Genomic DNA, 26,673 nt, shown 5'->3' with positions numbered 1-26,673 from the left:
GTCACTGTGCAAATTGTTTTACATATGTTATTTCATATAATTATAAGAATAACCCTATGAATTTTACTTAATATTATCTCCCCAATTAAAATGAGTAAACTGAAGCTTAGGTTAAGTAACGTGTCTAAAGCTACACAGTCATTAGCAGGGGTATGACCGACTCCAAAGTCTGTGTTCCTAATTACTGTGCTACTCTACTTTTTAAAAGGGTGTTCTTGAAAGTCCAAGGGAAGGAATGCATAATGGTGTGGTTGAGACATTAGCATTAATATTTGTAGAAAAGGCACTTACCAACAGTCTGAGTAATCACATTTCAACAACTGGTGAGGTTGGCAGGAGCCTCAGTACAACAATGTGAGGAATTGAATCATTATGGTGCCAAATAGAGTATACCATCTTTTTAGTACAATGCTTTTGAAAAGGAGGCTGATTGTCTTGGCTCTGTGTTTGCCTTCTCAGTCACTGAGGGAGTAAATACTAGTTGGAGCTTATGATCCTGGAACATAAAAATGGATGACCTGGCAGGTGTCCTTGCTAAAAGATGATGAAATTGCCGAAAGAAAAGTCCTGGTTTTTATCCTGAGACATGACACTTGCGGGTGTCCATTAAAAACATCACCAAGCCTCTGTCACTTTAATGTCTTCTTTAAGTGCCTGTGATCTTTTCCCAGGCACAGGTCCATGCATGGTAAAGGCAGTGGCCAGGTCTCTGAGCTGTGGGCAGAGATGGCAGCGACTGTGAGGGCTGGGAGGAGATGAGGGGAGGAAAGGTCACTTTTCCTGACAATTTATAACTTGATTCCACTTATAAGCCATTTATTTTCAGAAATAAGTAATGGGTGAGGACATAGGCCAGGTCTACAATTTGTGCACTTGAGAGATTAAGGCTCTCTTGAGATCAAATTACCACAGCAAACAGAGACAGAGTACTGTAGGGATGTTTGGAGACGATGCAGAGAGAAGAGGGAGAAGCCAGAGACCTAAGAAAGGAGACAGGAATAGATTTTGATGGAAATTGCTTCCCACTCCGCAACCTGGAGGGAACAAAGAGGACAAATAAGAAGCGGCAGTGCTAGGAGGAAGCTGGGAGTTTCTGCGGAGTAAAGTTGGTTAGGTCGTGGACTGTCGTGAGTGAATGCGCTTGATGGATGGAAGGAGGGGATGCGCTAGTTCAGTCCTTTGAAATCTGGGTTTCAGTGTCATAACCTTGACTCCTTCAACTGTCCCCTCAAGGAGGGAAGCATGCCAAATGTCAGGTCTTGCTCTGACATCGTTCCAGCCCATAGCTAGAAAATGACCCAAAAGGAAGATTTATCATGAGAGGATGCTGGGAGATGAGGAAGAGAAAGGATATTTCAGGGTTGGGGCAATAGATTTCAAATTCCTGTGGAAGAAATGAGAGGGCCTGGGAAGTGTGAATATTCAGAACAGAGCGGCCAAGGCAATGACACAGCATGAAAGGCTTCCGATACTTCTGCCCTCTCCTTCACTGAAGAGAATGTGTTGTCTGTGTGTTGCATCTGTGGCAATACAACGGGAGTCTTAGGGCACAGAGGCACAGAGCTTACAGAAGATGAGCTGTAGCCATTGAAATTGCTGGCTGTTGTAAGATAAATCCCAGACTCCCACATTTTGCTTAATAACACTTTTTTTTTTAACTGCAAAGCATTAATGGAGTCCGAATTCCAGCCTAGCTTGGGAGATTGAGAGTAACTCTCTTGATTTAATGGTTTTGCAGGCTCTTGAAGACATTGTCATCCATTAAAGACAAAATTTAAAATCACTCTTGAAAGAAAATGTCTTGGGTGATAAATGTAAAAGATTTGCAGCAAGATTAGAAAAAGCTTGAGGGAAGAATCTCTTAAAAATTTTACCAGGTGTTTTCCACTATGATTAAAATGGGCCAAATAAGAGGTTTACCTGCAGCTTCATGAAGCCTATTTTTGAAAAAGAGAAATTTAAAGTTTAAATTATTGGTTATTTGCCAAGACATACACTGAAAGTAAGGGCCACTTGTCTGGTAACAGAATTGAGTGCTGGATCTCAGGATGCTAGTTTTAGGCTTGCTTCCCCGGAAGGAGGATGGCATTTGTCACCCCACCCCCACTCCCTTCCTTTTGCCCTTTTGCCCTAGTTCAATACTTTCTACAGTACCTAAGAGTGTTCCAGGGAAGATGCGGGGGTCAGGTGAATAAAGAGTCTCCACGGGCAATAACCCCAGAGCGCCTCCTCTGCGTTTGTTCCCTTTGAATGGTAGAGCCGCCGCCCAGGTGCCCATACTTAGCTAAAGCCTCTCCGTTTATTTTCCTGAATTGCGCTTGGAAATCTTTTCCTGGGGAGCTGAAAGCCGGAGTTCTAGGGACTTAACTGCTTTTCCCAGACTAATCTCCTTACAAGACCCGTTAAGCAGGCGAGAGACCGTGGAAACTGGATGAACAGGGCGGTGGGGGCAGGGAGAAAGGGAGTGGCAGTGTCCCCGCGGTCTGCTGGGATCGGCGGGTTCAGGGTGACGATGGGGCTGGAGGGGCTGGAGCGGCTGAGCAGTCCGAGGTCGCGGTCCGCCACTTCGGTGCGGAATCCGAGCCTGACATGCTGAGCACTCTCCCCCCTCCCCCTTTCCTTCTGCTTCCTTTTCCCTCCCCCTGGAGCAGCAGCGGCAGCAGTGGCAGCAGAAAGCCCAGCCGGACTGAGCGGCTCTGAGGCGAGCGGAGGAGCTGGGATATGGGGAGTCAGCGAGGGCGGCGGGGCCAGGAGCCCCCGGAAGGGCCTACGACGGGAGCGGCCCCCAGCGTTTGCTAGCGCGTGAGCCATGGGGGAGCGGGCGCAGGGTGGCACGAGCGGAGGCGCAGGCGGGGCCCGGGCGTGGAGCACGGCTGGGGAATCTGCTGCCGCCTGCCCTGCCCGGCTGCCTCCGCCGCGGCCGATGGCTATGGAGCAGGCGGGCACCAGACCTGGGGCGACAGAGCATCCACGACTCCAGCGGCCCCTGTTTTGGCTGCTGCTACTGCCTCTCCTGCTGCTGCTGCCGGGCCCAGCGGCCTCCCAGCTGCGATACTCGGTGCCGGAGGAGCAGGCACCGGGCGCGCTCGTGGGCAACGTGGCTAGCGCGCTGGGGCTCGAGCTGCGGCGCCTGGGGCCGGGCTGCCTGCGCATCAACCATCTGGGTGCGCCCAGCCCGCGCTACCTGGAGCTGGACCTCACAAGTGGAGCGCTCTTCGTCAACGAGCGCATTGATCGGGAGGCGCTGTGCGAGCAGCGGCCTCGCTGCCTGCTCAGCCTGGAAGTGCTGGCGCACAACCCCGTGGCGGTGAGCGCCGTTGAGGTGGAGGTACTGGACATCAACGACAACTCACCGCGCTTCCCGCGGCCCGACTACCAGCTTCAGGTAAGCGAATCGGTGGCGCCTGGAGCGCGCTTTCACATAGAGAGCGCGCAGGACCCCGACGTGGGCGCCAACTCGGTGCAGACTTACGAGCTCAGCCCCAGCGAGCATTTCCAGCTGGACCTTAAGCCCCTGCAGGAGAACAGTAAGGTGCTGGAGCTGGTGCTGCGGAAGGGCCTAGACCGGGAGCAAGCAGCTTTGCACCACCTGGTTCTCACAGCCGTAGATGGGGGTAGCCCAGCCCGCTCGGGTACGGCGCAGATCTCTGTGCGTGTCCTGGACACTAACGACAACTCTCCGGCCTTCGACCAGTCCACCTATCGCGTCCAGCTGCGAGAGGACGCGCCCCCAGGCACATTGGTGGTGAAGCTGAATGCCTCAGACCCAGACGAGGGATCCAATGGTGAGCTCAGGTACTCCTTGAGCAGCTACACGTCGGACCGGGAGAGGCAGCTTTTCAGCATCGACGCCAATACTGGGGAAGTGCGAGTAATTGGGGCACTGGATTATGAGGAGGCCTCCTCCTACCAGATCTATGTGCAGGCAACTGACCGGGGTCCAGTGCCCATGGCAGGTCACTGCAAGGTGCTGGTGGACATCGCGGACGTGAATGACAATGCACCAGAGGTGGTGCTCACAGACCTGTACAGTCCAGTGCCTGAGGATGCTGCACCCAACACAGTTGTGGCCCTTCTCAGCGTCAACGACCAAGACTCAGGCCCCAACCGGAAAGTGAGCCTGGGCCTGGAGTCCACACTGCCTTTCCGACTGAATGGCTTTGGAAACTCCTATACACTGGTGGTGAGTGGCCCACTGGACCGGGAGCGGGTGGCTGCCTACAATATCACAGTGACAGCCACTGATGGGGGAATGCCACAGCTCACATCCCAGCGGACACTTCGGGTTGAGATTTCAGACATCAACGACAATCCACCGAGATTCCTGAAGGACTCCTATTCCGTCTACATCCAGGAGAACAATTTGCCAGGGGTGTTGCTCTGCACTGTGCAAGCCACAGACCCAGATGAAAAGGAGAATGCAGAGGTGACTTACTCCCTCCTGGAGAGGGAGATTCAAGGGCTGCCAGTCACCTCCTATGTCTCCATTAACAGTGCCAGTGGCAGCCTTTATGCTGTCAACTCCTTTGACTATGAGAAGTTTCGGGAGTTCTTTGTGACGGTGGAGGCCCAGGACAAGGGGAGCCCACCACTGAGCAGCACTGTGACTGCCAACGTGTATGTGGTGGACACAAATGACCATGCCCCTCACATTCTATACCCTACCTCAACCAATTCATCAGCAGCCATTGAGATGGTGCCTCGAACTGCCCCTGCTGGCTACCTGGTCACCAAAGTTATAGCCATGGACTCAGACTCCGGGCAAAATGCTTGGCTCTTTTACCATCTAGCCCAGACTTCTGACCTGGACCTCTTTAAAGTAGAGCTGCACACAGGAGAAATTAGGACTACCAGGAAGTTGGGTGATGAGAGTGGTACCACTTTCAACCTGACTGTGGTGGTCCGAGATAATGGAGAGCCACCACTGTCAGCCTCTGTGGCCATTACAGTGGCTGTGGTGGATAGGGTTTCCAAAATCCTCCCTGACACTCAGAGACATGTTAAGAGCCCTCGGACATACTCTGAAATTACACTTTATCTAATAATAGCATTAAGCACAGTGTCTTTTATATTTCTTTTGACAATCATTGTTTTGAGCATCATCAAGTGCTACCGCTACACTGCATACGGCACTGCATGCTGTGGAGGCTTCTGCGGCGTGAGGGAGCGGAGCCCCGCAGAGCTGTACAAACAGGCCAACAACAATATCGACGCCAGGTTGCCGCATGGCCTCAAAGTGCAGCCTCACTTCATCGAAGTTCGAGGGAATGGCTCCCTCACCAAGACCTACTGCTACAAGGCCTGTCTGACAGCAGGCTCAGGGAGTGACACTTTCATGTTTTACAACACAGGGGCCCAGACAGGACCAGGGCCTGGGGGAGCCCAAGCAGCAGTGACTGACAGCAGGCACCTCACAGGCCAAAGTGGGCAGAGTGCTGGGAACCTGATTATTCTCAAAAACGAGGCTGTTTCTCAAAATGAGGTGAGATAGTGGTCAGGGGGTCTTCCACAAACTCCTGCGTTTTTCATATCTCCCCTCCCCAAATATCCTGTGGTTGGCTTTATTGAGTTAACAACAGTGATAGGGGCTATCTGCTAAACTGAGTATATATAGTACTTGTAATTTGATCATAATCTGCTGTGTTTCCTCTCAAGAAAAATAGCACTGGAGAATTGTTTTGCTTTCCATTTTCTTTTCAGATACATGAGGACTTGTCCGTAAAATTGTTTGAGAAGTGAGGATTAGTCTTAAATACTTGATGTTAAAGCACAGCTCTGTAGAGAACTAGAATAGGCCTGGAAATAAGGATTATGTTTTAGGAAGTAATGTTATAAGATTCAGGGAGAAATGGCCTCTGCTTGTATCATCTATGGGGAAAGTTTTCTTTTGAAATCCTATAGGAGTGATGTTTTTTAAAAAAGCTCTAAGACCTCTAGGGACTGTCATGGTCACCTCTGTATGCTATCTCTGTTTATACACTGGGCTATCTACAGTGCAAATTACCTAGTTAATAGTCCCAGTAATTGCACTCAATTTATTTGATAGGATCCTCTGGAAATTCATGTCAGAGGCGATAAAGCCATAGAATGTAGACCTCATTCTGAAGCTAAAGTTTGCTTTGGCTGTGTGATGTGGTACCTCTTCTGTAGGGGGCTGTCAGAGGAAATGAATGAGGGTAAGGCAGAAAGATTAATTTACCAATTTGTCTGGTTGGGCCAAGGAGATATTAGAATGAGTGGATTAGGGATGTGGGGAGAAGGTGAAGACCAGGACAATCTGGGATTGGGGAGGAAGAGAAGGAAAAGAGAATTCTCCCAGTAGCCACCTTTCTTGGCATACTCTGAATTCATTGTAAGAAGATTTCCCTGCATTTAGCTTAAATGCAGCCTGTAATCTTCTGATTTTCTGTTGACAGTTCCTGTGGTTTTAGTGAAATGTAGAGTAACATTTTCAAGCCCCTCATGTATTAAGTTAAATGACAATACTTCCAAAGCAAATGTTCATTTTCTGGACCTAAAATTTGGTTTGCAATAGCTGAATAAGGCTTGGAAAGTGGCTGGCTTACTATACAGTAAGGTGTGCAGACAGATGTTAGCATATGCACTAGTTTTGAGTTGTAAGTAGGCATAAGGCCAGCTTGTTCATTTCTATGAGGCTTATACATAAATTATTGGAAAGTGCATGAATGTGTGAGTGTGTTTGTGTGGTATGTTTGTTTCCATATGCATGCTTCAAATGATAGAGATCTGTTTTGCGATGCTTTAAATTTGGATTTCAAAAGCCAAAATTTTGTCCCGTAAACAGTGAGGATTGTTATTTTTCTAAACAACTACTTCGTAGCTAGGACTTTTGGAGCTTCTGCAAAATGAGGTAATAATATTTGTCCCCTATATTTTTGTGATGTATTTTCATTGACATATTGCTGTCTTTTCATTAATGTTCATATTGTCACATTCCAAGTTCATGGTAATCTTGAGAAAAGTAATGCACAAGTACAGAAGTTCCCATTCTTGATTGAGAATAGATTTTCTCATGGACATTGCAGATAGATTTATTCATTTATCAGGAGAGCCTGATGTTAGTCAATGTTTAGTAGCCACAGGAGACAGATTGCAGATTAAGAAAAATAGGGAGAGAGAATCAAAGAGTTTACAGATTCTTTAGATCTTAGCTTTTGAAAGCATATAAAAGGGTTTCAATTGAAATAAGGTCACTATAGACATTTGCTTAACAAATTCCTTTGGGATTGGGGTGGACTGCAGGTGGTGAGCATGGAGAGCTACCCAAGCCAGGCTCAGCTTTGCCACTGGCTGTGAGCTAGAAGCTCAGAGGAATGACACTATTTCACTCTTTCTCCTGCCTTGAAGCTTGGGGCAATTTGATACATAAACTATTTCTGTCTTACACTGACCTGTGTGTTAATGTGTACTTTGGTACACAAATCTTTACTATAGGGAGAAAATTATGTCTGAAACTGCTTGCTCTTGTGGGATTGCCAGGAAAGTGTATGATTTTAATAATGGCAAATTTCTGCCAGACACTTTTGGAAATCCAGTGAAGAGCTCCGAGATCCACAGCTCCTGAAATTATTGCAATTACAGGCAGAGAGTGAGTCACATTGTTGCAGTATGGCAAAATGCTAACAAAAGTCACTCAATTCTGAAAGTCATTATTACTAGATCAACCTGTTAAATTCCTGTGTCGGGTTTGCTTTTTTACCTACCTAGTAACTACAGATGGCAGGAGGGTCCTGGGGTACAATTAATGTTATGTACCTCCATTAAAATTAGATGGGAATTGGAGAGGAAGAGTAAGGGAATTTGTACTCACTGACCACGCTGCTACACAAAAGTGCTCTACTTTGCAATATATATGTGATTTCATTACCTGTAAGTCATGCATTAAACAAACATGTATTAACATCTGGCATATGAGGAAATAAGCTCAGAGAGGTTAGGTAACATATACTGTCACACTGCTAGTGGTATCTTAAGTCATGTCTGTTTGACTGCAAAAGCTGTGCTTTTTTTCAATAGTATAAGTAGATAGAAATCCCAATGTTTCTATTCCTTTTGATATGGGATATTCAGGCATTTAAGCTACCACTAGTTCACCTAGTAGTATAAATTAGTTGCTTTTGGGAAAAGAGCAATTCCTTGCATAGAAGCAGGTAACACATGGGAGGTTCAGTGAGTAAAAATGTTATTACCAAGCTAACATATTTTTGTTTATTTGCTTTACTATTGGCAAAGCCTGTTAAGATCTTTTATGTCTGTTCTTTCAATGATTTTTCTCTTGTTGCTTATTAAACATCAGCATTTAACACCAGACTCTAATCTTTGGGTGGATTTTTACCCCCAGTGGGCTTATTTCATGAGCCACTTGTGCAGTAAGGATTTTGAAGTAACTATTTGACAATGGGGCAGAATTTCTCTTCAGAGATTTCTGAAAACCTGTTATTAAATGTGGTTGGCACCCCCTTCAGAGTCCCCATGAAAAAAAACCAAATCTTAAGGTAGATTCTGTGTATTTGTAGTCCTGGTGCTGTGATTGCTAATGAGTCACTTTGAGTACTCTGGGCAGATTTGTCCAACAGCACCTTAGTGGTACCAAGTTGGCACAACATGTAGAAATTACAAAAGAGTAGCAGAGATGGGTTAAGTTTGCATTCACTCTCACTTGTTTTAAAGCAGTTTTTAGTCACCAAATCTTTAGTTATTTTTGCCACCATCTGTGCTTATTTACCCTAATTCCAGATATACTGACCTGAAAGAGTTAACCCTTCTTTCTGTGGCACTTAATTTATTTTCCCCAGGACTTAATTTTCTATCTGGCAACTCTATCCTGGAGCAGAGTTTACACTCAGCGTAAAGTCACATGGTGGCGAACTTATAAAAATTGCACAATGGTCAGAATAGACAAAGGAATTGTGCCTGTTAAGTTTCATTCCGTTGTTTCATCCTCTAATAGTCACTTTTTAGTGGGTGGGGCTGTTTTGTTTTGTAATTTTCATATTGGTTATAGGACTATTCTTCTGAGAAAAGGTTTATTTTCTTTGTTCTGATAATACAATAATTTCTTTAAATTACCTCCTTCCTCAGTTTTTCTACAGACTGCTGAGCCAGATGAAATTATGGCCGAACTCTTCTCTGTCTCTTTATCTTGTGCATATTCTGACTGATGAAGAAATCTATTTATTGTAGCTTGAATGTCATTGGCCTCCTCTTTCCTCTGACCCAGGAGTGAGCCATCACAAGGGCATCTGGTCTAACTCAGAGTGCTCTGCAGGGAAACAGCCTGGCATATTATACATTGTCTACTGGCATGTCATCTGCTCGATAGAATAGGAGAGTCAGTTCTGGGTACTTGCCTTGGTTGGCTACCAAGGTTTGCCCTCAGTGAGAGGTCAGAACAATGTCAGTTTGCAAATGTTTGAGGAAACATTCCTGTGACCAAGCCTGGAGGGTTAGCTGAATTTGATGGAGTTTTACAGGTGTCTTTGTTTGTGGCTTTTACAGGACTTTACCTGGATCAACATTTCTGTGCATAGTATAATACGAATACAAAGTTAGCTTATTCATATGACAATATGTGGAGCAGTATAATCTATAATCATGATTTTAAAAATCAAGGGTCAAGAAGATTCCTTAGCAGTGTTTTAAATCTGCTAACCTAAAAATTATACAAGGATTTTCCTTTCAAGAACTTGAACTTGACAAATGCGAAGAAATATCTGACATTGAAAGGGGAAGAGAAATCTTAGTTCTTTGATACATCAGCACCATCAGTTCCTTTCTGGCCTTGCAGGGTCAGAACTCTGGGCTTCAGGGAGGTGCAACTGGGAATGAGAGTACAGCTGCTGTGCTAGCAGGCTGTGCATCCAGAAGAAGCAGACTTAGCACTTTCCGTTGTACTGGAACCCATTAGGTATGTTCTAAAGTTATGTTTATTTTAATTTCCTGCTCCATGGATTAGGGTTCTAAATGACTGTTTTCAGAGGAAAGTATTCCATCCAGAATTATCAAATTTATCATCTTTTCATTTTGATTTACTAGAAGACCAATATTTAACATAACTGTTACTTTAAATGCTATATTTCTTTTTGCCTTAATGACCAACAGTCTGTGTGTTCCTTTTCTATTGCTTTGTAACAAACGACCACAAATTAGTGGTTAAAAACACCACGTATTCGTTATCTCACAGTTCTGCACCATATGGCTGAGTTGTCTGCTCAGGTATTCACAAGACTGAAATCAACATGTCCACTGGGCTGTGTTCTCTTTTGTAGGCTCTGGGGAGGAATCCACTTTCAAGCTCATTCAGATTGTTTGCAGAATTCAGTTCATTAGGGACTGAGATCTCTACTTTCTTACTTTTGGCTGAGGAGCACTCTCAGCTCCCAGAGGTTGCTCTCAGGTCCTATCCATGGCCAGCTTCATCTTCAGGCCTGGCACTGGAGCATCTTCACTCACATGGAATCCCTCTCATGCTTGAAAGCTCTCTGACTTCTGTCTCTGACCTCTAACCCCAGATTTAAAGGGCTCATGTGATTAGGTCAGTCCCACCCAGAGGATCTCCCTTTCTTCAAACACGTTGTGCTATATAACATAACATAATCATGGTAATAAATAAGGTCTATCACAATCATAGTCTTAGAGATGATGCAGGTGTGTATACCGGGGGGGGGGGTTTTGGGGGCCATCTTAGAATTCTGCCTACCACAGTTTAAATCAATGTTCACAAAATATCACTGTGAAAAATCTGCAGTCGATACATCCTTAATAGAGTCATATTAGGAAGGAAAAGGAGATATTACATGTGCTGGGTCATATGTCCCAGGGGACAGTTTATGGATGGCTTCAATGCAGATTTGCATGGTAAGAAGACAGCATATTATTTCACTGAGTCATGTGAGTTTATGAATAACATAGGGTATTTTTAACCTGTTTTACTTTAAATCTGTCTTATAAGAGGTGATTCACTCTCTGTAGCTCAAATATTCTATAGTAGAAATAATAAATAATATCATAACAGGACAAATTAAATGTTTGCTATAATTTTAATAGAAACTCAAGTGAGTCTTTGTTCTTTAATAATACTAAGTCACCCATATGGATGATCTAATTGAGTTTTCCACATCTGCAGTTTTCAACTATTATTCTACCAAAAGACTAAGTGTTGGAGCAACAGGACATATTGGGGTTCTTCACCAGTTGAATTTAAGCATCGTCCTGGGATGTACCATTCAAGTATTAGAGAGCTAAACAATCATGGTTTCTTCAAGGCCTTAATATATGTCTCACTGTGTCTGATATATCAGTAGTCATTCTTTCAACTTGAACTTTTTCAAGTTTAATCAAATTCTAGGTGAAACTCATGTACTTTTTATTACCTTTAATTTTGTATTATTTTAAAATAAATCAATATCTGGGAAACTCAGAAGTAAAAAAGAAAAAAATATTTTGTCTTTCCATATAAATGTATTTAAAATACAGACTTTTGCTTTGGAGGACCTAAAAATGACTATCAGCCAAACTCATCAATCAAGCAAGTAATGTTAATTTCTCTCTAAAGTACGGTTTCTCATTTTTATAATTAAGTACAATAATGTTGACCTTGCGTGATAGTTCATTTATTTAAAAACATTTTAAAAATCTATCAGATAACCAGATCCCTGCCGGGCTCTGAGGATATAGCTATGCATTTATGAATATCTGAGGATATTCATATGTCCTATGAGCAAAACAGATACAATCCCTTTCACGGAGTTTGCGGTCCGACAAAGAAATAAAGTATCAGAATAAATGCAATAGTATGTATAAAGTGCTTGTCCCATTGTCTAGTCTTGTGTGGCTACTTAAAACACATTAATTGCTTTCTTCCTTTTCTTCTCCCTGCCTGATATTACTGCCATAAGAAATCTCATAACTATGTTACTGGCAAATGAATTTGAGAAGCATGTTGTTGCTGATGGACTATTATAGAAAATAGCAGCATGTGAAATTAAACATGTCACTGAGGAAGTGAGATTGTGTAATGAACTGAGTTTCCTGGTCAGTCCTGCTAGAATCGTGCCTTTCAGCAAAACGAGTTTGGTGGTTTCATTCCAAAGATCAAGTTACAGCAATTTTCATCATGAATGTTACCCAATCATAGCAAAATTGGCAACGTTTACTTAACAGATGTTAGAGTCTTTCTTGAAGGAAGATTCTCTCAGCTGACGAGCTAACACTAGTGCTGCTGATGGCAAGGCGAGAGAGAGATGGTGATGATGATGATGATGATTAATAAAAAGTATTTCAGTCACATTTCCAGGTTTATAAAATGATTTGAAAATATTTTCTCTTGTGTTCCCTCTAACACCACTGGTGGAAAATGGGAACTCCTTTCATTTGGTCTATAGATAGTTTTATGCTGCTTTGTATGGAATATCCATAACATTTTGTGGACTTGAAAACCAAAAATAAAGTAGCTTGCATATTCATATCTTTCCAGTGATGTGGAAGAAGACAAGAGAGGGCAGTTAGTGTGTGTGGGGGGCCTTTGAAGTATCTCAGAGTTATAGCTTTTCCTGGGCCTTGACTTTGGCTGAATATCTGAATACCAAATAGCCATCCCCAAATCTGTCTGAAAGTTGGGATGCTGATCACATCTCCCCTGGATGTTTTGAAGAAGTGTGTCTATGAAATACTTTGCATTCCTTGAGTAAATTATATGAAAGATAGGAACAAGAATTATTGACACTTTAGAATAGTCTATTGGAATTACTGTGGTTTTGTGTCTATCAAATATGGTAATTATAATACAGAGGAAAATACAAAATACAACTTTTATCCCCAATCTTTCCACTCAACTAGACCTTAATATTAAGTGACAGGGTGACTTTAATCTCCACCCATGAAAATCATTTAAAGGAATGTCTTATCACATGTTTTTCATAGTAACATTTTTTTCTAATTGATACAAGATGGTGATGGTAACTGATTTTGTTCCCAGTGCTTCCTGAGTTGCTTCTGACCAGCACATACCTCCCCAGTCTTTAGATGCCCATATTTTCCTCTTTGTCCCCTCCACTTTGGACTGACAGTTTGTAGACAGAGGGCAAAAAGATCTTTTCACTACACAGGTGGTGCAGAATGAGTCAGGTTATTCTTGGATTTCAGCTACTCCCTCCTAAGCAATCAGAGCTTAGTAAACAGTGATTGAGTGAGGAGGCAAAGCACTCAGAGAGAAGCAGGAATAAGTACAAATTTATGAAGAGGCTTAGATAGCAGAACAAGGTCGAACCCTGCAGTGGTTTGTTTTCCTCTCCCTAGTATTCCTCTTCAATCAGTAGAAGAGGCTGTTATCAGTTGCTGGTGTTATGACTGGGCACATCCGCCCAGGGTCACGTTTGCTGCAGTCTGCAAAGCCAGCAGCAGATTGCAGTCTCTGCAGTCCAGCCAGGCCAGCAGAACTTGTATAGTCGTATGCCTCGTTACAGCTGGAATACCAAGTCAGGAATATTCCCTTAATAGGGCACTTGAGGGCAAAAGCAATGAAAGCTTTTCTCATCTCGAAACAGACTGCCTTTCCCCTAGTGTTTTAAGAAAACATATCTGTATTGGGCAAGGCAAAGCCAAAGCTGGCCCTTACAACATCATTAAGTCTGCTTTTCCATGGTATTTAATCTGTGTGAGGATTCTGATGAGCTGATTTTCTTCTAAAGTGCTATACAGATAGACAGATATCTTAGAGTTGAGGATGAAATGTCTCATTCAGTACCTTTTTTAAATGCCTGGAAATATTTAAGTGAATAACTAATCAATTAACAGCGTCCCTGGGGGAACATTGCTTTTTCATTTTAACAGAAAACTCCCCTTTTGATTTTGCAGCCACGACAGCCCAACCCTGACTGGCGTTACTCTGCCTCCCTGCGAGCAGGCATGCACAGGTACGTATTTCCTTCCTTCCTTCGCTCGGAAGTAACTAATGTGGTGTGGCTCAGATAAACTGTGTCTCCATAGGCCAGAAGCAGCTGTCAAAACTGAGAAGTTTAGACACTTTGCCAGGAAAATGCAATTATTTTGTTTTCATGTCTATTCCTTAAAACACTGGAAGTGGTCAGTGCCAAATGCTTATCAAGTACTGGCAAATAAGAATCTTCCATAAGATCACAGAGACAGGCTGCTGTGTACTTTCTCTCATTAAAATTTCTACAGGAAAGTAATTCGAACCTCTTTCATCCCTCTCTACCTATACTTTCTGTCCCTTCCTTAAAAATTGTAATTAACACTGATGATTTGAGACTTGGGTACGTTGTGCATTGTATATGCACATGTTGTCTACCTTGTTTTTCTATCTCACATTGAGTATTACATCCTATTAACCATAATAATTGGTTATGAAATATTCTTGTTCATATTCACTCCTGTTAGAGTCTCCATATCTTCTCCATATTGTTGCTATCTTATTGTCATCAGTGGCTTGGGCTCCTCAGAGGATAAGCTTGCGAAGGGCCTTTATTGGATATCTGGAGACAGATATCCTATATAGCTTACTTTAAATTAACCTAGAATAGCATTACTCTAAGACTCAGATTAAATATAATTTTGCTTTCTCTACTTTGTTTTTTTGAAAGTTGATTAACTATCATTATTCCCAGAGCTGATCCAGTATCCATACCATGAGGCCAAATAAAAGATTCATTATTTGTGAGTTTTTTTAGAACCAAATGGGGAGGGATAAGAAATGAATATCACTAATACCAAAAGGATTTAACTTTAGAGAATAAATAAACTTCAAACTTAAGTCCCTCAAAATATCTGGGCAACTGTTAAGTGAATCTTCACCAACCCTAGATCAGTTTCTAAAGAGAGAGCTTACGCAGTATGTGTAGAGTTAATGAAAAATTAGTTTTAGCCCATTAAAAATGTAGTAGATTAAAATAAATGAACACACCCTCAAGCATTACAAATGTGCAGAAATCATTACATTGGGTGCTATTTCTGAACCAGAAGCAATCAGTGACGGCTGAAGATCAGTAGTTGGCTTGGTGAGATGTCACATTGAAACCTGGATCATAATTTTAGGCCATAAACACTCTTGGAGATGTCAGAATATTAGATATCAGAAGGAATTCTTTACATTTATTGGAGACCAACTTATGCTTTTGCTTGCATCTGAGCTATTGGCAGAGCCACACAATAAGTAAAAGCATGATGTGCACTATCAACTCTTTCTCTCCCAACTGAATAGTGCTTTGCTTGAAAAGTACCAAAGCTATGAGATATATCTTAAAAACTACATTTAAAATAAAATATTAAAACATATCACTTCCTTGTCCCATTTTCAAATTTAAAAAAAGCTAAATGTGCTCCTATTCAGGTTTTAATTAAGATGTTATGAGATTTAAATATGATAAGAAATGAAATGAAAATTGAAACTAAAATGCCATTTCTTGCTTGCAGTGTAATATAGTGAACATATATTAGAGTTTTCAGCTTGAATAAGACTCATCTTTTTCATACCTGTGCTTAGCTTCCTGGCCTTTCCAGCCTCAGACAACATTGAAAAGTCTGCTTTGAGCTGAGCTGGTTCCAGGATAGGATCCAGGAACACCTGAATCCTATACCTAATTGATTAGTTATTAATATTTATATTAATACATATAATATTAATATAAGATGTATTTATATTATTATATAATGTTAATATAAATATTAATTACATAAATTAATATTTTGAAAAAGAGAAGATTTTAGAGCGTAGATGAAGGGAAGAATAGCAATAGGTCAGAGTTTAATGAGAGAGTTTCCATTAGATACATTGTTTGAAGTCAAACAGTAAGAGAATATCGAAATTATAGATCACCTTCCACCCCAATAGTTTAAGTTTGCCTACTCTGTTGCCTCACATAACCCTTTCAGTTGGTAGTCTGAATTTTATTTTAGTAAATTAATTTTCAAGATAAACAAATATCTAGTTTTAAAAGCTCCTTTAATTTTGGCAAGGGTTTTCTTGGATATTTTCTCTTAAGATCTCGCTGAGTCCTTCCTTCATTCATCTAACAAATATTTGAGGGCCTGATATGTGTTAGCATTAGACATACATAAATGAATACTGTACAATGTTCTCTCTACTCTGGAATAGTTTATGTTCTATCTCTGTTTGTCTCTAAGGGTCTCCCGGTTTGTATCTCACTCCCAGCAATGTTTTATAGTGAATTAATGCCTTCTGAACTGGGATCTGTGAGTGGTGGTGATCAGGTTCCTTTAGTCCCAGGAAACGTAGGGTGGGTCGTGTATGTGTAAAAGACACAGAAAGAATAAAACAGAAAATAAGATTAAGAATTAATTGGGTAGCTAAACTGGAACAATACTCTAATTATCAGAAAATAATTTTAGTGTGGTTTCCTCTTTATGATGGAGAACCCAGAAGTAAGAGAACCTGCAGGAGAGGCTTGGGGCTTTTGAGAACAAGCTGTTCTCATCTGCTTCAGCATTATGATATTAAAATGGCTCAGCCCTCTGGTGGTCTTTCTGTTAGATTTAGTGAGCGCCACATGGCATTAATGAAAACCAAAATTTATCGCTGGAATGGTTTAGCAGGCAGTAAGTAAGTCAGTGATACTTCTTCAGTTTATGCGAGGTGACTACTCAGCAGTAATTGCTTCAGTTCATGCATAAGCAGAATGTGTTAGCTGTAGCCCTGCCTCCATAATGTAAGCAGTTTCTGAGGGTGGAAGGAAAGCTGGAGAAGCATTTATGGTCTAACCATTATCTGGGTCTGTGTGTTTACTTAGCTCTGTGCACCTGGAGGAGGCTGGCATTCTACGGGCTGGTCCAGGAGGGCCTGATCAGCAGTGGCCGACAGTATCCAGTGCGACACCAGGTAAAGTGCCGGAGTCTTTCTGTTCTTCCTTGGGTTCTGGAAAGTGATCAGATGACCTATTTTTGTAAGACCAGGAATGTTGATGGCTCTCTTTTTATTCTTCCTTTGTTTCCATACATGCATGATTTCCTTACATTCATGATTATTTTGAATTTATACTTAATGTTCTTCAAGAGTGGAAAACAGGTAACGTAAATATAAGGGGCTGTGGGTGTGTGTGTTTAAAGTTTTTAAAAAAATAATCTGGTACTTTTCAAATGTTGAGGCCATTCAAGCCACACAGAGAAGATCTGGTAGCCTCATGCACAGAGATGACACTGTTCACAAAAATCTTTTGGTTGAAGACAATAGAAACCCACTCCAAGCAGTAAGCAAAAGGAGAAAGATAGGTAGGTAGGTAGGTAGGTAGATAGATAGATAGATAAATGGAATAGGGTTTCTCATGGAAGTGGAAAGTTATCAGAACCAAGGCGTTGCTCTCTGTGAGTTCAAGTCAAAGTCAGGTCTGCTTCTCTCTGCACACTGACATCATTCTGCAGACCGACTTTTACTGTGTTGGCATGCACATTGCCAAACATGACTACCTGACGATTTCTTGGTTTAGAGGACTAATGGGGATCAATTCCTAATCTAAACTTTCAGGAAAGAGAATATGCCAGGTTAGGCAAAAAATGCAAAGGCTGGGTGAGCATAGAAAAATTGCTTAAATTCACATTTCCTTAGTTTCCTTATTCTTGCTCAATTACTAAAGCAGTGTCATATAATAAAAATATGGGTTTGGAGGCCCATCCTTGTGACAGTTTACAGAAAAGGAGGATCAATGAATCAATGAAAGCCCTTAGAGTTGCCATCAAAAATGGGTTGTCAAAAAATGGCTCTTATGTGTTGGTAGGGGTCATAAATGGTGTCTACTTTAATTCTCTATTAATAAAACATGATGATGATGATAGTAGTTACTAATTATCGAGCCATAATAGGCCCAGACACTGTGCCAAGTACATTACCTGTGTGGTCTCATTAATTCAAGACAATCTCACAAAGGATTTTTAATGTCTGTTTTACATATGAGAAACTAGAGACACAGAGAGGTTAAGAAACTTACTCAAGTTCACACAGTTTGTAAGTGGCAGAGGGCAGGATTAAGCCAAATGTGTCCAGCTGTAAATCCATGTGTATCTAGCACTTATATCCATAGCATGGCTGGCTTGCAGGAATCCATCCAAATTCAAATGCATGCATACATACACACATAATAGATAACATAGAATGTGCGTGTAAAAGTTCTTTCCAAAAATAATCAGGTGCCTTTCCAATCATTAGGCTATCCAAGTAAAGTGCAGCTAAGTGCCTGTTTTTGCTGGCAACTCTAAGGGCTTTCATTGATTCCAATCAGCCAGCATTTGCTATTTATAAATGTTGCACAATTCAACTAAAAGTCACATTTGTCAAAAAAATACACAAGTTGAAGCAATTCATTAGAGAGCTAATATTGCCATATGGCAAGGGGAAGAACATAAAATAGTTCATTGACAAATCTACGCCCCCAATGCCAATGATGGAGTGAAGAAGTGATGGAGGAGGAAGTGGTTTTAGACTGCCAAGTATTGTAGGATGAGGAGGCATCTGGGAAGGTGGGAACTATTTATCCAAGTAGCCACATGAAATCATGCCTTTCTACCCTGCCTTCATTTCAGAGTTCTTCTTGTTCCCATTGAGGCATCGTAGGTCAATCTGGTGAGCCAAGAACTAACTTTGAATATTCTCCCTCCCATTGAAGGTGCTGGTTGGTGTGTATTCCTAGGCAAATGTGAAATGGGAACCATCTATTGATTATTTCATCCATCTGGTCCAGGTCTCTCCTTTGGATTCAAAAAATGTTAGGAACCCATCTCTTTGATAGAGATAGGGAAGGGGTCTCCATTGATCCCCTCCTTTATAGTCCCAACCCCTCCTGTGTGATTGCTTTCGTCCAGGACTGTGCCTGGCTGCTGACACATGAGTTGCAGTCCTCATGGGCTGTGCTGGATAGAGCTTATATCTTCCAGTTACTCCTTGGTGACATAACCATGCTTGTCACCATACCTCCACATCAGTGATATGAAGTTGAAGGGATTCTCCTCTGCCTTCTGCCCTATCCTTTTGGTACTTTTAGGTTTTAGGACTCAATATATGTTCTGCACTGTTTGGAGAGATTATGGCATAAAGATTAAAATTATGATTTGGAGTCAGATCTGAGTTGAATTCCAATCTCAAACTTATCTGTTGAATGAGCATAGACAAATTGCCTAAATTCATATGTTCTTAATTAGCCTTTTTATAAATTGAGTGTAATAATAATACCACCTATTTTATTGAGTTGCCAGGAGAACTAAAAGAGAAAAAAAGAGCTGAATATAGTGCTTGACATACAGTATTAATAAATGTATAATCTTTTTTCTCCTTTTTTTTCTGGGATACTTTTGTTTTGTACAATCAATGATAATGGCCTTGGCTGATAGTTGGTGGCCAGAATTCAGTAGTTCTCATTTGTAGGCCCAAACACAGATCCTCTGAGGTCGTCTGGATCATCCTGACTTCTGTACAGTTTAGTCACTCCCGAACACCCTCTTGGAGATGGAGTGAGGCAGATTTATTCATTGCTGCCTGAGGAAAAGGAAAACACTGGAAAACTTGGTTGTTTCCAGTCCCAAATAAAGCCTGCCTTTCATTGATTCTGTTGCCCTTAGTGCTTCACGGTGAAGGTGCAGTTGCTTCCAAAAAGGCTTCTTTCTGGTGCCTGAGTCTCTTGCTACCTGTGTCTGAGCCCTTCTCACAAACCAGCCATTTATTGCTCCTCTGACACCAATACCTGCAACAGCCAGGGGCCTAAGGGGAGGGGCCTGCTTTGCACGGATCTTCATTGACATGTGTTTCTTGACGTTGTTTTTCCTCCATTGATGAGTTCTTTCCTTTTGTTACTAAACCTTTCATTTATGATCACAGTCTGCAAAAGCCTCGAATAAAGATGCCACACTCCGAAGGGAACAATGGGGGCATGACCAAGTGATGTTTTCTGCAAGATAAACAAGTCAGGCATTAAATTGGTTAATCCTAATTACTGGCCCCTTTCTCCAGCTTCACCTCTGTTTCAGCAGACCTGGGCCATGGGCTTTCTTATTTCTTTTTAGCTTCGCTTGAGACTAAGCAGAGAGAGAAAATTAGCTAAACAGAGAATGCACGGAATACAGTTACAGCCTATTCTTCAGAGGGAGGCATGTGTTTTGGGGGGAGGGGCATTAAAGGGCCAGTCACTCATGTAACAACTCTTTAACTTTCTCAGTGTGAATGCCCTGAAGAGGTTTTAATGGATGCCCTCTTGTGAGCAGTTCCTAGAGGGAATCTCTCAAGAGGTTATAAAGAGACTGCCCTGGCCTATGAGGGAACTAATCTGGCTTCAGTGGGCCGGGCTGCTTTGCTGTCTCCTACTGGTTCTTCCAGGCTTCTCTTTCTACATTTCATACGCTCTCAGGACTTACCGAAGGCAAAAGTAAATTATTTTTAGAGTGGGAGATACTCAGTGTTTTCAAAAGAGCTGCAGAGAATTCCAAAATGTAGCACTGCTAAAGATAACATTATAGCTTGTCAAACAAGACCCCAGGGGATCTGGGACTAAACAGTGACAGATTAATTAGGTAGGGGAAGCCACTAAGGCAATGAGGCTTAGTTAGAGAACCTTAGTTTAGAGTGACCAGACGGTGGTTCTTAAAGTATAGTTCCTGGAGCAGCAGCACCAACAATACCTGCAAACTTGTCAGAGATGCAAATTCTCAGGCCCCTACCCTAGACTTACCAAATCAGAAATTCTTAGGATGGGGCCCAGCAATCTGTGTTTTAACAAGCCTGCTATGTTATCCTGATGTACCCTAAAGGTCAAGAATTGCTTTAGGGTTAATATTCCTGAGGTTGTCTGATATCTTTAGAGGCATGCAAGGAAGGCATCTGTTTATATGATTCTTGTAAGAAATAGGCAGTCTTTCCCCATACCAGAGAGATAACTGTTAAGAGCTCAAGCTCAGGAGTCAGTGACCCTTTTTTGAATTCTACCCCTGCCACTCTGTAGTTGTATATTCCTGGGACCATTACTCAACTTTTCTGATTCTGAGTTTCTTTCTCTATAAAATGGAGATAATAGTGGTGTCTACCTTATAATGTTGTTACAGGAATTAAATGAGGTAATGCACACATATTAAAGAGACTGCAGAACAATAAGTGTTTATTAAGTGGTAGCTATTTATTATGATTTTTCCAAGATATGAGTCTATCCATCAGCTTTACAATTTAGACCTACGTTGTTCTGAGTAGTCTCTGTGGGAAGACTCTGTTATAGAAAAGATTTTTTTAAAGTGCCTATCTCTTTATTTCCTTAGGGGATACTTTTGCCCTGGTTTGCCACATCCTTTTACTCTGTGGAAAATGGACACGGTTTATGTGCCCTAGTTTTATATGGGGATTTGTATTCTTATTTGTCTTAGGGATTCCTGCCTTTGTGACCAAACCAATCTCCTACAGAGAGACTCTGTGGAGACTCCATCTCTGATTCTTTCCCAGAAAGAAATCATGATTCTTAAGTTTTTTGGAATCTATTTAGGAGCATTGTCGACATGAATTTTTCCATTTAATGAGTGAGTGACGCCTCAGGCCTTATTGGAGAATTTAGAAAGCATGCTGTTCCACTAACCTGCTCAACCTCAACTTCTGCTGTTGCCATGGCAATGACAGTCCTGGGAGGTGTGTGCATATCCTTATTGGGAAAAAAAAATGAGATCAGGGATCTATGTGAGTGGGGCATCTACTTCCCGTCAGTATCCTCCACTCTCACCTTCTGTCTGATGGCCCAGGAGTGCCAGCTTGGCTTAGCGTTCTCTACCTGAGGAAAGTAAGTCCTCATAAGATGTATTTTCACTTTCTGGGGGTGTGAAGCTCATTATGTTTGCTGGAGTTCTCTTTGTAGTTTATGATATATATATATATAATATAAAGAATATGTTTGTTCTGGGCTGGCCTGAAGGGAGGGAGCAAGATGGTGTGGGAAGGGGAATTAGCACCCTCTACCTAGGAGAAACCATGAAGCTTAGGTCTTTGCTGGCTCCATTCATTCATGACTTTCTTCATTTCCTTCTTGGGGAAACACCCTGCACCTTCCATTTTTAATGGTCATGTAACTAAAAGACTGAAATGGAGATTTCCTGGTTTTCCTGAAATTAAACATTTCTGTTTAATGAATAGATTCTGAGATAGTGCTTTCCTGATACACCCTGTATTTCCTGCATCTCGCTCATTTCCCCCACAGCAATTCTTCCAGGATTGGTAGCCCTGGGCAGAATGCAGTCAAGGTTGGGGGCATGATACGTAATAAAAGAATTTCTTCCGTAACAGTGCCCAAAGCAGAAATCATATTTCTCCTGAAAACTATCTCATCTCATGTACACTCAGATGTATGCTCCTGGACAAACATTTTAGAGGGTATAGTGAGGAGAAGAGAGCAACAAGCACTGTTCCCTTAGGCTGCAGTTTCCTTCAGATCCCACAGAGGCAGAGGAGCAGCCTAATACAGGGTCAGGGAATGGAGACTCGTCATAGTTTCTCCAGTTATCGTTGATCACTGTACTACTACCGTATTGCCAACTACATTGAAGCAATACAGCCTGGCCCCTGAAAACTTCGTTATGAGAAACAACTTTTGAATATATCTCAGAAATCTTAGAAACACAATACACTTTATTCTTCTCTTGTTTAAGAGTGTTGCATGGAACAGGAGAGTTTCTGAATTACCCTCCTTTCTAGCTTTCTCTGCACATCATTCTTTATAGCTGAATTTTTAAGCCCCTTATCCAAAGGGACATTTAGGTTTCTCTTGGAGAGATATTAGTGTCCCAAAGAGCCAAGGAAGGGGGGTCACCCACTTTGCCACCTTACTCAGCTCAAAGATGATGGGCTACCTGTGTGTTTGAGAGTTTTGTAGGGAAGAGGAAATGGAGGGTAGAGAGTCTGCACTTCATTCTGTAGGAAAGATTTCTGGGATTCTTTGGAACTGGTAGGCTTGGAACTCCTTCCTGGGCGGCGTTTGAACAAGAAAGGCCTCCTTATAACCTGGGTTGAGGGCAGAGGAGGATTACAGCTTGTAATTCCTTTAGTTTTGTAGCTTCAGCAAGCCCTGCCATCAGCCTCACTGATACTAGTAAAATAGAAATGAAACCCTGTCCCAGTGCCAGCAAGGGTCTTTCACGGCAAACATTTTAAGAGAACCTCAGCCCAGATTCCAAAGGAACTTGAAAAATTTATCTTCACAGAGGCAGTCAACTTTGCGGTTGAGAAAATCATTGCCTAATCTGAGGAAACATATTCAGGTCAAGCACTGGCTAGAGACCAGGGGCCTCTAAGGAAGGGTCATAGATTGGTCATTGCCGGGAATCCTGGAGATGGATGTGTGGATTGGAGGGGAGTCTTTCTCTTTCTCAATGCTTGGAGTCTCATTACCCACAGTCAGAAAAAAAAAAAAAAAAAGAGAGAGGGAACAGAGATATATGTCATTCCGCTTTTATCTCAGTAAGACCAAGAGCTTCCTCAGCAACAGCCCTGCCTAGAGTGGTAAGTCTCTGAGGGAGTGGGCTAGGTGAAGGGTGGGAGAGGTCAATCCTGAAGATAGTAATACCAAAAGGATGTTTGTGCTAATATTAAAACAGGAAATTGAGAGCTTTGTAGAAGTTAGACTCACGAGGCATAACTACAGGTCAGGGTATGAAAGGATAACTTTTAAGAACAAAATTTGGATCCACAAGAAAACAGGGATGAGAAGTTTATCATCACTACAATTGTGTCCCTTGTCTGCTGGATCCCCAAAAATGTACCCTGGACCTCTAGATTATAGCTGCTATTCCATGTAAAAACCAACCAAAAAAAAACCTTAAAAAGTAAGTAAAGCCTGCCTGCCCTGTACAGAAAGTCTAAGCAAGCAAGTTTGTTGGTGATGGACCAAGAAAGTCCACCAGCTTGAGCTCACTTCTAACACTGGACCAATCCCATGTCCAGAGCTATTGCTCTAGGTGTCATCATGGACCAAGCCGAATAGTGAGATGGCATTCCCCAAGTCTTCTTTCTTGTCTTTTTTGACTCTGCATCATAGATACTGTTTTACCCAAGAATACACCTGTTGCTTCTGTTTCCATAATTACCTTGAGTCAGATGAATACCCTGAAGGTCTGTGGCAAGGCTAGAAGCCTCAGCTAGTATGAGTGATTTACATTAGATGCACACCAAGCTGCATGTTAGAGAGTCCAGATTGGGGGCGGATAAGAGCATCACTAGATATGTAAGTAGCCCTGAGGTGGACACCTCTGAGCCTGTCAGTTTGGCTCTGTTTGATAATGAGCCACTGACTCTGACTCTTCTGCCTCCCTCTTTTGCTTATAAGAACTTTTGTGATTACATCGGCCTACTTGGATAATCCAGGAAACTATCAGCATCTCAAGACCCTTAATTTAATCACATCTGCCAAGTCCCTTTTGCTATGTAACATAACATATTCACAAATTCTGAAGTTAGGACCTAGGCATTTTGGTAGGGCTGTTATTCTGCCTACCACAGGGTCTTTCATGTTCAGGCAGTGTGTGTGTGTGTGTGTGTGTGTGTGTGTGTGTGTGTGTGTGTGTTTGTGTGTGTATACACATGAATGTAAATTTCAGTAGAGGTGAAGATAATATAAGATGCATATTAGAACCATGAAAAGAGTATGGAATAGACTTTAAACCTCTCTATTAATTGTCAGAAGTTTGGTGGAAACTAACCATCACTCTTTCCCTCCAAATCTCAGCTAATTAAGAAAAGATCCAAGAAGCCAACTGAGGGATTAAAGTTCAGAATCAGGTTTATTATTAGTAAAGATGGCCTAGAGAATATGACAGGGCCTTCAACTTACCAAATACAAGGGAAGAAAATCTAGAATGGCAGACATCTCCCTTGTTGAGGAGGGGGAGCTGTCCTGGTTTGATTACCAAATAAAGGCTGAGTTAGCATAGAGAAAGAGAAAGACGATTGAGGTGAGATATATCATGAAAGATCTGTTGACCCTAACTTTGCTCAATCAAGAAGCATGATCTGCTTAAATTCAGGCTTTCAGTGATCTCCCCAATCAGATAAACTACTCTTCCTTCTTGGGAAGAGTAAGTAAGGAAGTAGAGCTAAAGGTGAAAGTTCTCTTCCTAGCACATCCCCCAAAGGATAGAAGTATTGGTTTGGTGGACATTCCCTTCTCTTTCAGCAGAGGTGGAAATGTGGAGAGTGGAGAAAAATAGTTCCCATTACATTATTATGTTAAGAATTTAGAGATATTGGTCTTCCCCAGGCTTAAGAGTATTGTTTCAAGAGTTGGGAGCAGACAGAAGAGGACACTACTCTTCAGATCATTCACAGGCCAATCTGGAAGGAGTCAATTTGGGGGCACGGTAGCTAGTGGAAAAGTCACTGTCCACAGTGATGCCAGGAGACAGGGGCAATGCATATTGCTTGCATTATATGCATCTAGCATCTGTGTGTAGGTAAAAACAGATTAAATGTATATCCAGGACTTCCCTGAAGAGGAGAAAAAAGAAAGTTAAGAGTCCGATTGGTATGTATGTGTGTGTTGGGGGTTGAGGGATGGGTGAGACTTCAGCCAGTATTCCTAAATCCTACCTGCTTTTCCTCAATGATACTTCCTGTGTTGGGGACAGGGGGTAGGGTGGTTTGGGGCCAGTTCTATGGATACATCTGTATTTCAGGATTTGTTTGCTTTTAGGAGCATTTTGCATGACAACCTAGTCTCACACTACCTCCTTCCTTGAGATTCTAACAAGCTAATTTCCTCCAAAGCTTTCCACACTTCCAGCAGCTCTGATTGGAGATTAAATCACTCCTCATATAGCTGACAGTGATTAGGCTGTGGGGCCCATGAAAGAGCCTCCTCACAGGCCAGCATTCCCTGGGGCTGCTTGTGCCACCAAGATGTCAATCCAGCTGCTGTCCCTGCAGTCAGCAGTCAGTGGGGCTGTGTTCAGTCAGTGGTCAGTGTCACATCAATTTCCCTCTGTTGCAACAAGTGTAAATTGATTCTAAGTATTTGCTTTTGGGAAATTTCATTAGGAAAGATGAACTTTTTGGTATGTTCTTTATAAATCTGGGGATTTAGAGATATACATTAGCTTCTTTGGTCTTTTCTCACTCAGAGTCACAACCTTGACTCCAGGAGAGTAGCCTTCTAAATATTTGTGATTTGAAGGGCACTAGGGGAAGATCTTCACAAAAACCACCTTCCAGCCAGGGCCCTAGAATCCCACCATTAACCATCGCTATCGGCATTCTCTTTTAAAGTCCTCTCTCAATTCTGTGTTCTCTCTCTCTTTTTCTCTCTCTTTGTTTCTCTCTCTTTGTCTCTCTCTTTCACACACACACACACACACACACACACACACACACACATACACACACACAGATAAAGAAGTAAAGTATAGAGTATCTTGTCTAAGGGTGCATTCCTTGGTTTGGCTTCAATATAGAATTTGGTTGGAACCTTCTGTATATAGTCATGCACTGAATAACAACATTTCAGTCAACAATGACGGTGGTCCCATAAGGTTATAATACTGTATTTTTACTGTACCTTTTTATATTTATATATGTTTAAATATACAAATACTTAACCATTGTGTTATAAATGCCTACAGTACTCAGTACACTAACATGCTGTGCAGGTTTGTAGTGTAGGAGCAATAGGCTATACCATATAG

The 26,673-nt window shown here is 42.0% G+C and overlaps 1 protein-coding gene across 2 annotated transcripts in view; it reads left to right on the top strand.

Moving 5' to 3' along the window:
• Positions 1-26,673, top strand: part of PCDHAC2 (protocadherin alpha subfamily C, 2) — an 82,127-nt gene that overhangs the window by 38,325 nt on the left and 17,129 nt on the right. The window contains exons 1-3 of one of the 2 annotated variants that reach the window (XM_012645828.1): positions 2,328-5,482; positions 13,876-13,934; positions 16,785-16,873. In XM_012645828.1, the coding sequence (XP_012501282.1) occupies positions 2,810-5,482; positions 13,876-13,934; positions 16,785-16,873 (2,821 nt within the window). In that variant the 5' untranslated portion in view covers positions 2,328-2,809. Of the gene's footprint in view, positions 1-2,327; positions 5,483-13,875; positions 13,935-16,784; positions 16,874-26,673 lie in introns of those variants that run through there. The other variant, XM_012645829.1, reaches the window with a different exon arrangement.

Source organism: Propithecus coquereli, unplaced genomic scaffold (assembly GCF_000956105.1).
Source record: "Propithecus coquereli isolate 6110/MARCELLA unplaced genomic scaffold, Pcoq_1.0 Scaffold236, whole genome shotgun sequence".
Lineage (NCBI taxonomy): Eukaryota > Metazoa > Chordata > Mammalia > Primates > Indriidae > Propithecus > Propithecus coquereli.
This window is presented reverse-complemented; position numbering and strand designations above follow the sequence as displayed.